Here is a 15,690-nt window from a genome sequence, read left to right as displayed (position 1 = left end):
TGGCAGGGATGTGTATACAGTCTTATGACAACACGTACACGTTGTCTGACAAGCTCACAACTCTGCTAAGTTACTAACCAGATAAATAACTGGCTACAACGGCTAGCTGAAGCTAAGCTAGCTGACGCGCTCCTGAAATGGCAGGAAGTCCAGGTCTGTATCTGACAACGGCGTGTTAGAGAGAGATTATTATACATTTAATGACCTAAAAAGCGGTTATTGGTCGCTCAGTTAGGTAGAAAATAAAGAGTAGACGCCGTATCGACCGCTACTGCCCTCTGGCGCTGACGGGCCGCGGGACGTCTACTCTTTAAATGTCCGTTGTGACTTGACGGAAGTGACGTAGCGTACCAAGCAATTACGTTTTTTGTTTTCTTTTTTGAAGATACGCGGGAATTTGAAGATACTCGCTGTCACTGCAATACGCCAAATAATGGAGACATTTAAAAAGAAGGTAAGCTTTGATACGTCGATCATGTTGCCTAGGTAACTATTTTATAAAAGTTTTTGGGGGTTTTTCCTGCATTCAGATTTTTTTTTTGTCGGCCGCTAAAGGTTTATTGTAATTGCCAGCGCTAATGAAAACCCCCGAGAACCACAATGATGAAAAGACAAGCCAGCCTCTGCGGAAAATAATACACAAAGACCGCCGTAGAAATAGTATCTGTTAATGTATTTTTATATATTTTTTTAATGGATACTATTATTAACTTCAGTCCTCACCATACATTGCAAATATGCATTCAGTTTTTTTTTACACAATTCTCAAGTAACAACATTGTACCTCTCTTCCCTTCCCCTCCAATACTCCCAACTTTATTATTCTGCACTGTAATGTACTCTACTGCAGTCTGTCCCACACATCACCATACAGCCTAGGGGGGTCACACCAACACCAGAGAGATGCACCAGTTGCTGCAGTTCTGTCCACTGCCCGTTGTGCAGGCCTCAGATCTTCAAACCAACAATTTGGAGTAAGGTCCACAAACATCTCAAAGGCCACGCAAAGCGTGCAGTGCAACACAAAGGTAACTGTATTCTTTACACGTGTCCCAATCTCGGTCATGGAGGGTGAATTAAAGCTTAGTATTTACACTTTAATTTTGATTGTATAATTTAAAGTCCAAAAGGCAGAAAGCATTCGGGGGGCGTGTCATTGACCACTGACACATGTAGCTAACTGCAAATGCTGCATCAACATGTGGAAACAAAATGTTGTAGTTTGACATTTGAAATGCATTTCTTTTTCAGACTACACAATATTTAAATGTAATTTGGAGTGCAAGCCGACTGCACACTTCCACTGTCCCTCCTGCAAACAGTTGTTAGAAAGAAGAGACAGGTTTGTAGACCATTTGGGACAGTGTGTCCAACAAGCTGTTGAAGAGGAGCAGGAGGCCAAGGAGGAGGAGGAGCAGCAGCAGCAGGAGGCCAAAGAGGAGGAGGAGGAGGAGCAGCAGCATCAGCAGGAGGCCAAAGGGGAGGAGCAGGAGGTCAACACAAGTAATCTGGATGCCAGTGCAGAAGTGAGGAGGAGCAAGGTTTTTTTCAGTGGCTTGTCCCCAGTGTTCTTTAAAGATGAATAAAAAAAACTTGAAACGTCACATCCAAAGACACACACAAAGCACGGCTGCATGGATGTAAACAAACAGTCACATTTACATAGTGAATGTTTAGATCCTCAACATGGTGTGTATGCAGTCTCCAAAACAATGCACGGTGATAGTGTCCCGTTTCATGTCCAACATAAGACATGGGGTCAATGCCACAACATCAGGTGCGAGTCCCTCGACTGCCAGAGAAATGCTGACATAGCTCGAAGAAGTAACCTTTCTAATTTTAGGTGTGTCCACCTCAAGTCCATAGATTACTGCTCTTCCACTGCAAAAGAGACTTATCGTAGAGAGGATGTTTTGGATGACATGGTCAGTAAGTGGTGGTTTGGTGAAGATAAGAAAAAGGAATGTCTGAGGCGTCAATCTCAAGCCCAGGAGAACAACATCCCCTTTACTGTCTCCACCTCTCTGATGTTGCCTAGTCTTTGTGTGTCTGTTTATGAACCATCTGTGGCTTATTACAGCCCACTCCAGCGTGTGATGGTTGTGTACAACCGAAAGCTGAACACCTGGCACTGCCGCTGCAGTCATACACGACGGTCATATCCACACAAAATCATTGCCAAGTGGCACTTTTTCCAGGAGTGTCCTACTGTTTTTAAAAAGTAAATTTATTTAACACTAAATTCCTTAATTCTGTCACGTCAGGGGCTTCCGCTGGATGCTACTCCTCACACTCCACGCAACTCGGGGGGTGGGCTGCGGCTGTGTCACTTGCCGTCGTAACACATGCGGACCACAACATGAAAATTTCACGTAAATCAGCTCAGAATCGCCACGCAGTGCTTACTTTCTGTTGCCAGTAGGTGGCGCTATCACTGTGTCTGAATATTGTCATGTAGACGTGTTCAAATAGCTTAACTTTTCATCTAGTTTGTATGACCACAGAATTCAAAATGGCCAACTTTGACGGCACGCCACAGACACGCCCTTCAACATACAGTCTCAAATAGCACAACTTTTAATCAGCACCGTGTTTTGACTGTACAGACCAATTTTGAAGCAGATCTGATGAATTCCCTAGGAGGAGTTCGAATGAAAATGGCCGACTTCCCGTGGGGTTTGGGGTATGGGTCCAAGAGGCTTTTTTGTACGTCTCGGCATGTTACACGTGCCTACCGAGTTTCATACAAATAGATGAAATGTGGCGCCAGGGCTGATTTTTTTAAATCCTGTGGGGGGCGCTACAAACACGATTTTTGGTATGTGAGCTACAGGCACCACAGTGATTTACCATGCCACCAGAGCGCCACCTAGTGGCGGATTGTTGACACATTTATTAGCGAGCCTCAGGGAGCCATGGGGAAGCATCGTACCAAGTTTCGTGTAAATCACACGTGCCGATGCGGAGATATAAACTTCATTTTAAAGAGCGCAACCTTGTGGCGATGGCCTGAAATTGTGCACGATGCTTAAGGAAGACATGGGGAACTATGGACCCAAGCTTGGTGTCAATCGGACATACCAATGTGGAGAAATGGTCCACTTCGTCTTTGGACGAAAAATTTACAGGAAGTGCTCATTTTGATAGTAGTGCCACCTAGTGGCTGACCCGTAAGCGACGCATAGAATATAAATTTTTTCAAGGTGTTTAAAATAATAATAGGTAAGAAGAAGAATAAGAAACATAACAAATACAATAGGGACCTCCAGTGGTTTCTGGCTCGGTCCCTAATTACTGTCTGCTACCTGTGTCTATGTGAATTTTTTGCCGATGCTGTCGCCGCCGTCATTACCGGTATCGGTGTCATCGCCGTTACTGGTACCTTGCCGGCGGTCCCGTTGCTGGTAGCGATGGCACCGCTGGGACAGGCACCGTTGCCAGTAGCCGTCGTTATTGCCGGTAGGCCCAGCCCGAGGGAGGCTGGCCGGCCGTGCAGCCGAGCACAGGACGCTTGTGTGTGGGTGAGTGGAGAAGGGAGACCGGGCTTGAGCTCGGTCTCTGGAGCTCACCACGGTGTTCCTACCCACGCACGGAAGTTACATAGTGCAGTGTCATCCGACGCGACCCCGCTCAGGCTGCAGCAGCGGCACCATTCATCCTATTAACCATTTTTCTACCACTTCAATGAGTTTAGAAACATTATTTTAAGGTCGAAATACTACATAGTGTTGCTTTAAAAGTACAGACAACAGAACATCTGATTGTAGAATAGTTTGCAAACAAGCTTATTCACAATTTAAGCAGCTTTGGTTCATTATCAACAGATATGCATCAAAATAGGAGTTTTGTTGAAGAAAGGTTGTAAGAAATTTGAAAGAAGAAAATAAGCTTGACCTCCTTTGTAAAATATTTTTGTGTAGACTCCCCCGAATCTCCCGTTTTCATTTTGAAGGTTTCCCAAAGACAAAGATGTGAGGAAGAAGTGGGAAGTGGCTTTGAGGAGGGAAGGATTCACTGCAAGTGATTCATCCGTGCTTTGCTGTGAACATTTTAAACAGGGCGATTTTGATAGGACAGGTCAGATTGTCCGACTCAGAGATGGTGTTATTCCATCCATCTTCAGCTTCCCGGTTCACCTCCAAATAGAAGGTGTATCATCATAAGGCTATTAGCATTCATAAATGTAAATATTCTATTATCAATCACAGGGCAGGGTGAGATACTTATCCCTGTATATTCTTTTCAAGTATTATGCTTCTTCATTTTAGCCGGGAAAGGGCAGGACTACGTCTACCTCCAGAAGAGCTGAAGAGAGCCTGTCCGTGGCCTTTCAGGATGCCCCAGAAACTGCAACCTCACACCCACAACCTCAGCCTACTGATGTGAGTATTTCTACTTTAAACATCATATCATAATGGTCCATGACAGTAAAATCTCACTTGTTTGCTGCCACTCATATTAAACACACTCATGAATAAACCCATACACACACAATTGAAGACATGTTGAGCATGCATTCCTGACACACACACACACACACACACACACACACACACACACACACGGTGCTGGCAGTGGCTTTGACAGGTGATGACTATAAGAGAGAATGTGGGCCATACACTAGTGGTTTCAAAGTGATGTGTGTGAAGTGAAACATCACTCAAACCATGTTCATCCCTCTTTCTACTAGGATCATGGCTATGCCTTGCCTGCTTCTTCTCCTACTGCTCTTAAGACCAGACTCAATGAAGCCTTAGGAAGAGTGGAAAGTCTGGAGCGAGAGAAGAAGAATGCCATGGGCAGAGAAAAGAGGGCAAAGAGTGATGTGAATGCACATCTGCCTGGTATAGAACAGCCTCGGAACAGTCTCTCTCTCTCTCTCTCTCTCTCTCTCTCTCTCTGACCTGATATGAATTATATTGATACTCTGATTTATATATATTTTCATTTACTCTGATATATATATGGCCTCTTGGCCAGGAAGATACAGGATTGGCAACCAGCGTGTTGGGCTCGCTACCGCCACCTACTGGTGTGGACCAGAAACTACATGTTACACATTAATCCTGTTTCTATTAAATTAAAAAAAAAAGTATACTAAACGCACTACTTGACGATTTAATCATCTTTGTATCACATTAATTGTCATACAATTAATTAAATATTAAATATTTTCTGGTTCCAGCTTCTCAAATGATAAGATTAGCTGCTTCTCTCACTTTTATATCATTGTAAATTAAATATCTTTTTGTTTTTGGACTGTTGGCTGGACAAAACAAGCAATCTAAAAGCTCTAGGAAATTTTAATGGATGGATTTCATATTTTCTGACATTTGATAGACTTTTAATTAAGACGATTAATTGAAAAAATAATTGTCAGACTAATCAACATTAATTGCACCCATATAAACATTTACTGTAGTAGGTAACCCTTATTCTAGAGCAGGGTGTGGTTGAATGTGTTGGAAGATGAACATAATTTTTTTATGCATCTCTACACTTCTGAGATAAGTTAATAATGTGGTGTTTATCTGTTTAACTGCATGCATATTCTACTAGGTCCTCTTCTTCCTCTGTCATCCCTGCACCTCCTGGTTCCTCCACTGAGGTTGATGTCAGCCTGTATGTGGCAGGTGGCCCAGGAGCGAAACGTAGACCAGTATGCCAAACTGGCTGAATTCATCACGCTGGTGACAGAGATGGTCCCAGAGCTTCTGAACTACAAACAGAAGACTCAGCTCGTCCTGGGACTAAGAGCTCAGGTGAGTGAATGTGGCTATTAAGATTATTTGTGTGGAGGGAAAGCAGTCAAAATGCCAACCGGGACTGTGATGATTACACCAGAAAGTGCAAATTAGTACAGTGTTTACAGTTGGTGTGTGGAGTTTACATGTTCTCCTGAGTCTGTGTGAGTTTCTTCTGGGTGCTCCGGCTTCCTCCCACAGTCCAAAGAAATGCAGGTTAATTTGTGACTCTAAATTTCCCGTAGGTGTAAATTTGATTGTGAATGGTTGTTTGGAGAGGTCACCAGTTCATCCCATGGCTGACACACAGAGACAATGTCTGCTGGGTTAGGCCCCAGCCCCCTCTCAACCCTCAAAAGGATAAGCGGTTATAGATAATGGATGGATTACTGTTGGTTAAAGCCCACTGAGACAATGTGTTAGGGTACACAAATTGAACTGACGTTGCAAAATGTGTAGTGATTAAAATAATCTCTCCACAATGGTAAGGCTGTTAGCTGTATGATTCAGTTGATTGAACTGCTGGCACTTGACACTGTTGCTGGAGTTACAGATCATCAAAGGGCTATAAAATCATGCATGCCTGATACAGTTTGAATGCTTCCAATCATTCCACCTACAGCAACATACCCACACAACTGTGCCCTTTTCAACCTGGTTTGTTATAAATGGTACTTTGCACATCTTCAATAGTGCAAAGCATTAAGGGTTTATGAGAGTGTGACAGCCTGCAGATGCACTTTAATTCTGTATCACTGAGCTCCTTTTATCCTGTTATCAGTTTATGCATGTAAACAGACGATTGCTTCATTTAAACGTTGCTTATAAACACAACCAAAGCTAACCAAATGCAGCATTGCTTATAAGATTCTGTGTTTGGCTCTGGGACACAGTTAAACAGTTTTACTTTCATTTGTGTTTTTCAGCTCGTGCTTGAATTGTTAAGGAGGACGGACAAGGTTGACTGTAAAGCTATCTGGGATAATCTAAACAGTTTCCAACCGAGGACAACAAACTGTATACATGAAGAGGTGGGTAATGTTAATGACATGGTGTTTTTACCTGAGGACACAATGTCAGTAAGAGCTATATACCAGACAAAGAGAGAGTCATTTTTATGTCCTTAGCCAAACTGCCATAACACCAGTATACCCTTAAGGTTTTTACCATACCCTGAAATATTTTTTGTTACTTTCAGATGTAGATGCAGAAGTTCATAAACTGTTTATGTTAATGCAATGTAGATAAACTCCTCCTTTGCTTTGTGATAGGACCAAGATGCAGAGGTGGAGATTTCAAAGTCAGCATTTGTGGAGCTGGTTGAGACATTGCTGAGAGACCAATCAGAAAAAGACAACTTTTTCAAGGTGGGTCTCACACCAACAGTTTTTCAAAAAGCCATTAATATATACATCTACCTTATGTGTCTATCTGTAAAACAATTTAATGTTTACATTTTTTTCCTGTCAAAGGAAGTCTTCTTGGTCCAATATGGAGCTCGTTTTGATACAGCGCTGCAGATCCTGGTGTGGGAGTTCTTCTACCGACTGGAGGAGTTCCTCCCAGTACCGAGTTTTTCACAGGTAGGTGGCAGGGTGACCGTCCAACTGCCCTTCTGTTCACTTGATCCCCAAATTCTGGCTGATATATTATTTCTAGTTAATTAGCCATTGTTCCAACTTTGTAGTAGTGGTATAATGTTTCAGAATCACAGCTGTTTAATGCCGTTTCTCCTATAACAACACTGATTATAAATGTGGATACGTAGTAAAGAATGATCATGTAGAAACAAGCAGGAGTTTAGAGTCTTATAAATATATATGTTTATATGTACCCACTCTTCTTTTCCAGGTATTCTCCATGTTTGACATTTCTTCCTTTGACTATGAGTTTGAGCAGTTTGTCTCCGACCCTGAAGACCTGAAGAGGATTTTGCAGCATCAGCAGGAGCATCAACATTTGACTCAAAGTAAGTAAATCCCATCCACCAGCTGATACCCACCATATAATCTATTACAATTACCATATTAGAATATAGAAAGGCACCTACCTCTAACATTAATGTTGTCTCTGTTTCTCAGGTGAATTCACCTTCATGTCGGACACTATCCTCTCCACGCTCGCATCTAAACTGACTTCGGCAGCACCTGAAGAACATATTGATCCAAAAATGGATGAGGGAGGTGAAGACAGCAAAGAAAAGACAGAGCAGAAGACACTGAAGCTAAAAGACATATATGAGGATGATGAAGAGACTGACAATGGTTCCATTGAAACTAATCCAAACTCTGGCTGGCTGTCACCTCTCACTTCCTCTCCATGTTCTGAAGAAGCAGGTGATGAAGGTGAGAATCTCTTGTATTGTTCCGTTTTTTGGATAATCAGAAAAAAATAGTTGTACTGCAATACAAGTGTTGACTGTGAAGTCATTAAAAACTCCACTTGGCGTGTAGTTTCTGTTGAGTAAATTCATCTCTAATTGTTGTTTCCTGATGGCAGAAACAGCTGGTGAAGTCACCTTCCAGCCACCCAGATGCTCAGTGGAAGGACTGAAGGAACATCTGGATCTGAGTAGAAGCAAGGAGCCATCAGAAGAGAGCCAGTCATTGACAAGAGGCAGAGACGATGCCAGCGAGGACTCCGTAAGAACCAATAAAAACACCTGCCTGGAGTGTGGCAAGACTTTTGCATGTCGCTCCTCTTTGAAAAGACATCATGTCGTTCACTCTTCGGTACGGTCGTTCAAGTGCACCCAGTGTGACAAGTCATATAAAAGTCAGAAAGACCTGAACCGACATTTCCTGACCCATTCCAAACCTATAGTCATGTCCTTTGCTTGCAGCCTTTGTGAGAAGAGATTTAGTTCTCGGACTTTGCTCACAATTCATCTGCGGCGCCACAGTGGAGAGAGGCCGTTTGTCTGCTCGTACTGCGACAAGAGGTTCCTGACAAATTCTGTTCTGAAGTCCCACGTGCGCATTCATACCGGTGAGCGCCCGTATGGCTGTACTTTTTGCGACAAGAAATTCACACAAGTGTATCCTCGCACTGTGCACCTCAGGATGCACACGAAAGAGAAACCATACTTGTGCAGCACATGTGGTTTGTCCTTCTGTAGCTCTGGGGCCTTGCTGGTGCATTCACGCACTCACACAAGGGAGAGGCCTCATCAGTGTGAGTCCTGTGAAAAAAGTTTTGCCACGGCTGTACAACTGAAAGTCCATCGGAGATTCCACACGGGAGAGAGGCCGTATTCTTGCTCACAGTGCAACAAATCTTTCCACAGTAGCTCGGGACTGAAGAAACACACGAGGACACACACGGGAGAGAAACCATACCAGTGTTTAACTTGTCACAAGACGTTTTCCCAAAAATCCAACATGAAAATACATCTAAAAGTTCACAAGAACTTCTAGCATACTGTTTTTGGAGACTGGTTGTTGGCATGTTTGTGTATCTTAAATGATAAATGAAAGCCTTGTTCATTTCTATGTCAGGACAAGCTGTTTTGGTAAATCTTGATATCAGTAAATCACTAACATGTATGTATGTAAATATAAATTAAACTATTACACATTGGAGTGTATGTAAATGTACATTGCGTTTTAAAAGACAATAATGTTTAACACTTGCTTAGGTTTGTGTTATGTTGTTGAGAGAAAGAACTGTAAGTCAATAAAACTTGCTGACAAAAGATTTTTCCTTGTTGTTTGATCTTTACTTTGCAGAATGATATATGTGCAGAGTTTGGTACATTCATCTGCAGAAAGTGGAAGGTGTCTGTGTGCTTATTGAAAATCTGATTTGCTTCCAAGCTGCAGTCCTTTGCTGCATGTCATTCTCTCTCTTTCCCCAGGTTCCTGTCTATCTTCAAGCTGTCACTATCCAAAAAAAGGCGTGAAAGGCCCAAAAAAGTAGAGTATAACCTTTCTAAAACATGATTTTTTAGGCCAATGTGGATACTGATATATTGGCCTGATATTATTTTTCTTTACATGACCCATAACATAAAATTTTTATGGGTACATTTCTTGTTACCAAGAAATTACAGGGCAGGACATTTTCTATCTGAAAAATAAATAAACTTGAGTGGTGACACTATTTCAAAACATGTCTTTGGCATTTCTGTTTTTAAATTTCTTGTAATTACTGATATATCTGTAAGAAGCTAATATCGGCTGATTTATTGGTGCGATGGCCACAGCCACACATGATAATATTATCTTAATTCAAACTATCACCTCATCAGTTTGCTGCATACACAGGTTCAGGCAGCCAACCACATACAAAGAATTAAAATCACAATGGGTTTGATTTGGAATTTGTTTATTTTCTCCTAATCTTACCTTGTTTATGAAGTTCACACATTTGCTCACTTTACTTAGTTGCTGTTTTCTCACAACTAGATACCCAACAACAGAAATTATTGGTCAGGCTCTAGTTCAAAGGTTAAAATCTGTGAACATACTGAAATACTGTGCCAAATACTGCTTATGGTGGATTTATGGTTAATGGGTTTATGCTGTATTTGACCCTAATGAATGTGTGTACCAAAGATTATAAACAGTACTTTAATCTGAATTAAGAAAATGAAGAGGTTTAATAAATTCAGCTACAGATGTGTCAGAATTCACAAGACTTACTCTACTCAACAAAGAGTGGATGGTCAGACAGAAAAAATCATAAAAATACTAATCTTGTGCCTTTGAGTTCCTCAGAGTTACAGAACACTTTGCCTATGAGTCATTCGACAACATTATTATAAATTCAAAATCATCTGTTTTTTACAATGGTTAAAAAAGAAAGAACAGATACTGTGAGCTTTTTGAGCTGAAATCTTAAACTGACAACCGACTCATCTTCTGGATGCTGAGAGAGAGGGCAGACTAGCTAAAGAAGCTCATACATAGACACTGCAATTTAAACCTTCAAAATCAGAGGGAAAGGGTATCGCATGGAAGAGTGGCAGTCGCACTGGGATCAGGAGATACATGCAACACAAAATAGTGTTTGTACTGTGAGAAACATGACTAAATAGAAAAGAGCAGGTACTCTTAAAGTAGAAAAGAATCTATCCTTACTATCTCACACATGAGCACTCCTTAATGATGGTATATTTTGTTAGTACATTTTTTGACTTTTTTCAAAGATTACCTGAACATAACTAGACACTAAAATCAAGTCTTTGACCTATGCTAACCCTAAACAATATGCTCTTTAATAATATATGCTCCAACATGTACGATTCAAGTGTCCCAAGTCCATATTTACATACGTACATTTGATTTAGTGATACGAAGACGCACCGAAACAGCTGGTTCTGACACAGAAATAACAAGGCTTTCATTTATCCTTTAAGATACTGCAAGCGTTCCAACAACCGGTCTCCAAAAACAGTATGCTAGATGTTCTTGTGGACTTTCAGATGTTTTCTCATGTTGGATTTTTCGGAAAACGTCTTGTGACAAGTTAAACACTGGTATGGTTTCTCTCCCGTGTGTGTCCTCGTGTGTTTCTTCAGTCCCGAGCTACAGGCGAACAATTTGTCGCACTGTGAGCAAGAATACGGCCTCTCTCCCGTGTGGAATCTCCGATGGACTGTCAGTTGTACAGCTTTCCTGAAACGTTTTCCACACAAGTCACACTGATGAGGCCGCTCACCTGTGTGAATGCGTGAATGCACCAGCAAGGCCCCGGAGCTACAGAAGGACATACCACATGTGCTGCACAGGTACGGTTTCTCTTTCTTATGAACCCTGAGGTGCACAGTGCGACAGTGTGACTGTATGAATTTCTTGTCGCAAAAAGTACAGGCATACGGGCGCTCGCCGGTATGAATGCGCACGTGGGACTTCAGGGCAAAATTGTTCAAGAACCTCTTGCCACAGTACGAGCAGGCAAACGGCCTCTCTCCAGTATGAACTCGCATGTGAACTTTAAGTGAAGCCTGAGAACCAAATCTCTTCTCACAAAGGCTGCAAGGAATAGACACGACTTTTGAGTGAATTAGGAAATGTCGATTCAGGTCTGGTTTACATGTGTATGACTTGTCACACTGAGTGCACTTGAATGGCCGTACTGCAGAGTGAAGAAAATGATGTCTTCTCAAGGAGGCAGGCGATGCTAAAGTCTTGCCACACTCCAGGCAGGTGTTTTTATTGGTTCTTACGGAGTCCTCGCTGGCATCTTCTCCGACTCTTGTCAATGACTGGCTCTCTTCTGATGGCTCCTTGCTTCTACTCAGATCCAGATGTTCCTTCAGTTCTTCCACTGAGCATCTGGGTGGCTGGAAGGCGGCTTCACCAGCTGTTTCTGCCATCAGGAAACAACAATTTGAGATGAATTCACTCAACAGAAACTAGTTAAGACTTTGTCCAAATATAACTTCACAACATAACAGATATAATCAATGCAAACTAATTGGATTAATTTGTCTGACTATCCAGAAAATCAAGAGATTCTCACCTTCATCACCGGCTGCACCAGCTTCTTCAGAACATGGAGAGGAAGTGAGTGGTGACAGCCCGTACTCGTGCAGCGGAGAGTTTGGATTAGTTTCAATGGAACTGTTGTCAGTCTCTTCATCATCCTCACAAATGTCTTCTATGCCACAGCTGTCTTCTTGCTTCAATATGTTCTGCTCCGTCATTTCCGGATTGAGTTTTTCATCAATATGATCTTCAGCTGCTGCCAAAGTCAGCTTAGATGCGAGTGTGGAGAGGATAGTGTCCGACATGAAGGTGAATTCACCTGAGAAACAACATGAATGTTAGAGGTGAAATTCCATGTAAAAAGCACTAAAGGGGTGCAGGTCTTCAGGCAGGAATGCAGCACTACTAGTGCCAGAATATATAGATATTACAGAGTCAATAAAGAATACTATTATGTTATATGGAAATTCTCTACCACGTATCATTTATATATTATCATGTCAGACGTGGAAGGTGCCACATTTTACTCACTGATTATTTAACTTAAACTGACAATTGGTAATGCATATTCCCAATTAAACTCACTGTCAATATATACACTATGGTAACTGTAAGAGATTAAATGGTGGATATTAGATGGTAAGAAGGGACAAAAGCACATTATATCAGTAAAAAAGGTGCTTCGGTACACGTTGAGTGTACATGGGAGAAATAAAACAGAAAATGTTAACAGATTCTTACTTTTAGTCAACTTTTGATGCTCCTGCTGATGCTGCAAAATCCTCTTCAGGTCTTCAGGGTTGGAAACAAACTGCTCAAACTCATAGTCAAAGGAAGAAATGTCAAATATGGAGAATACCTGAAAAAAAAAAAAAGTGAGTAGATATTTATTTATAAAATCCTGCTTCTTCTTTCAAGATCATTCTTTACTACATGGATCTATACTTTATATTTTGATGCTGGAGAAAAAGCCATTTTAGCCCTTCCAGTTCTGTAATTCACAAACAGTTTTACTCTACTAGCCACTACTACAAAGTTGGAACAATGGCTAATTACCTAGAAATAATGTATCAGCCAGAATTTGGGGATCAAGTGAACAGAAGGGCAGTTGGACAGTCACCCTGCCGCCTACCTGTGAAAAACTCGGTACTGGGAAGAACTGCTCCAGTCGGTAGAAGAACTCCCACACCAGGATCTGCAGCGCTGTATCAAAACGAGCTCCATATTGGACCGAGAAGACTTCCTTTGACAGGAAAACAATATAAAACATAAGGTAGATGTATATATTGACAGCTTTTTGAAAAACCTAAAAAATGTTTGTGTGAGACCCACCTTGAAGAAGTTGTCTTTTTCTGATTGGTCTCTCAGCAATGTCTCAACCAGCTCCACAAATGCTGACTTTGAAATCTCCACCTCTGCATCTTGGTCCTATCACAAAGCAAAGGAGGAGTTTATTAACACAAATGAATTATCAGCTTTTAATTTAAATGTCTCTCCTACTTAAAGCTAAGGTAGGTAAAGTTGGAGACAGCTAGATTATGAATGTAATGGGAAAAAAGTTCCACCCAGAGGCAGGGTAGTCTGTAGGTAGGCCAGCCAATCATTTCATTGGGCCGAATTAAATGATTGGCTGAGCTTATTACAGGCAGGGGAGAGCCATAGTTACCAGATTATTTAAAGTTTTTCAGAGCATTTGATTTATTTAGGGCTGTTGGGATGTAAAGATAATTTCAACGAATACAATAAAAAAAACTGTGCAGTCTGACACATTGTTTCCAATATGTAATAAGCATATTAAAATTATCTCTCTGTCATTTAAAACTACTAAGACATGTATGACATTGTGTCCTCAGGTAAAACATGCTGCCAATAACATGGCATACCTCTTCATACATGTGGCTTGTTGCCCTCTGTTGGAAAATGTTAAGAAGATCCTGGATAGCTTTACAGTCAACTTTATCCATCCCCTTTAACAATTCAAGGATGAGCTGAAAAACACAAATGAAACCTTTATGCTTTCGCTCTCATAATAAAAGTGTAACATAACACTTTGACAAGCCACAAAAATATGAGCTTTACTTGTTGAATGTTAAAAAATGAAAATAGCATAATCTTATTTCAGAGCACAGCTGCATTTAGTTATGTTTATAAGCATAGTTTGAATGAAGCTGTCTGTTTTAGGCATTTTATTGTACATGCATAAACTGAAATTCACTTTTAAAAATGCTGTTTACATGTTTATTCTAAGAGCATTTTTTTCTATTCCAAGTTATACATTTCACCTCAAATAATTCTAGTTATAATTCTGAGCATCCACATGGTGATATAATGTTTTGGATGAAGTTGAAGGACATCGGTGAATTAGAAATAAGAAAAGAGGAAACCTGAAGTGTACTATGTGTGGACAGTGCATCTGCAGGGTGTCACAGTCTCCTGAACCCTGTAGAAGCACTGTTGAAGATGTGCCGGCAAGCCTATAATTATTTGCACTTTGTGTAATCATCTCAGCTTTCTCTCAACAGATAAATTATTCCAGGAAAAAGTCTTAATAGCCACATTCACTCACCCGAGCTCTCAGTCCCAGGATGAGCTGAGTCCTCTGTTTGTAGCTCATAAGCTCTGGGACCACCTCTGACACTAATGTGATGAATTCAGCCAGTTTGTTATACTGGTCTACATTTCGCCTCTGGGCCACCTGCCACATACAGGCTGACATCAGCCTCAGTGGAGGAACCAGGAGGCGAACAGATGACAGAGGAAGATCCGGATCTAACAGAAGATACAGGCAGAGAGAGGCTGTAAGAACTCCTGTCTGCTACACGCACTCAAAAAGACATTCAACAATACACATCGAGCCATTAATAAGCAGAACCATATAGAATCAAATACAGACCTCGATATCTGAACATAGATCCTTTGTATACGACTGTCATTGCATATACACAGTTTGAGGAAAGTGTAATCTAGCCAGCAACAACACTGGAACTTCTGGGTTTTCTTCTTCTTCGAGCAGCTTGCATCCTCGGTGTGGCATTACCGCCACCTTCTGGAGTTAGTTAACTCCTTAATTACTTATTTATTTACTTATGATTCATTATATATATCATCAATATTTTACACTCTAGTTGACCTCCAAATTATTCCCAGTAGGTTCAAATGTATGATAATCAGATTACTGCACTGCTTGACTGTTTTCATTTTAAAATAGTAATAATTAAGTAATTCGTACTTTAATGCAACACATGCTGTAAGCTAATATCTTTATCTCTAATATTTTATAGAATTCCGAGAATTCTGCGTTTTACAACGATGGAAAAGACAGAAAAGATAAATGTTTACATGTGAGCCTTTTAGAGGTGAAATTTTATTTTGAAAAATGGCAACAGACTCGTCAGCTGTGTTCCCATAGCAACCACAAGACTTCCGTTATGCGTCTGGCTCTTTCAGAAGAAAACCAGTCTGATTATTATTATTTTAGTAACACTGTCTCAATGTACTATTAAAAAAAAGGAGAA

At 41.0% G+C, this 15,690-nt stretch overlaps 2 protein-coding genes across 5 annotated transcripts; one reads left to right on the top strand and one right to left on the bottom strand.

The window, feature by feature from the left end:
• The first annotated feature begins 14 nt into the window (after positions 1–14).
• Positions 15–9,440, top strand: LOC127358932 (zinc finger protein 568-like). 2 transcript variants are annotated; one of them, XM_051392504.1, is made up of 13 exons: positions 15–153; positions 386–454; positions 851–1,028; positions 1,252–1,526; positions 4,269–4,382; positions 4,691–4,844; positions 5,560–5,762; positions 6,671–6,775; positions 7,016–7,111; positions 7,217–7,327; positions 7,596–7,713; positions 7,826–8,089; positions 8,244–9,440. In XM_051392504.1, the coding sequence occupies exons 2-13, from the start codon at positions 434–436 to the stop codon at positions 9,158–9,160; spliced, it is 2,556 nt and encodes an 851-aa protein (XP_051248464.1). In that variant the 5' UTR covers positions 15–153; positions 386–433; the 3' UTR covers positions 9,161–9,440. The 2 variants fall into 2 exon arrangements, with proteins under 2 accessions (XP_051248464.1, XP_051248465.1); XM_051392505.1 differs by lacking the exon at positions 15–153 and having other exon boundaries at positions 321–454; positions 8,250–9,440.
• Positions 9,441–10,053: 613 nt separating this feature from the next.
• Positions 10,054–15,182, bottom strand: LOC127358933 (zinc finger protein 586-like). 3 transcript variants are annotated; one of them, XM_051392506.1, is made up of 8 exons: positions 15,069–15,182; positions 14,742–14,944; positions 14,059–14,163; positions 13,508–13,603; positions 13,308–13,418; positions 12,917–13,034; positions 12,210–12,494; positions 10,054–12,056 (listed from the first exon to the last, which is right to left on the bottom strand). In XM_051392506.1, exons 1-8 carry the CDS (start codon positions 15,106–15,108, stop codon positions 11,146–11,148), a joined length of 1,869 nt encoding a protein of 622 aa, XP_051248466.1. In that variant the 5' UTR covers positions 15,109–15,182; the 3' UTR covers positions 10,054–11,145. The 3 variants fall into 3 exon arrangements, with proteins under 3 accessions (XP_051248466.1, XP_051248467.1, XP_051248468.1); XM_051392507.1 differs by having other exon boundaries at positions 10,054–12,050; XM_051392508.1 differs by lacking the exon at positions 14,059–14,163.
• Between the last annotated feature and the right edge of the window lie 508 nt (positions 15,183–15,690).

Source organism: Dicentrarchus labrax, unplaced genomic scaffold, assembly GCF_905237075.1.
Source record: "Dicentrarchus labrax unplaced genomic scaffold, dlabrax2021, whole genome shotgun sequence".
Classification (NCBI taxonomy): Eukaryota; Metazoa; Chordata; class Actinopteri; family Moronidae; genus Dicentrarchus; species Dicentrarchus labrax.
The sequence above is the reverse complement of the archived record's forward strand: the minus strand, read 5'-3'. Positions and strand labels throughout refer to the sequence as shown.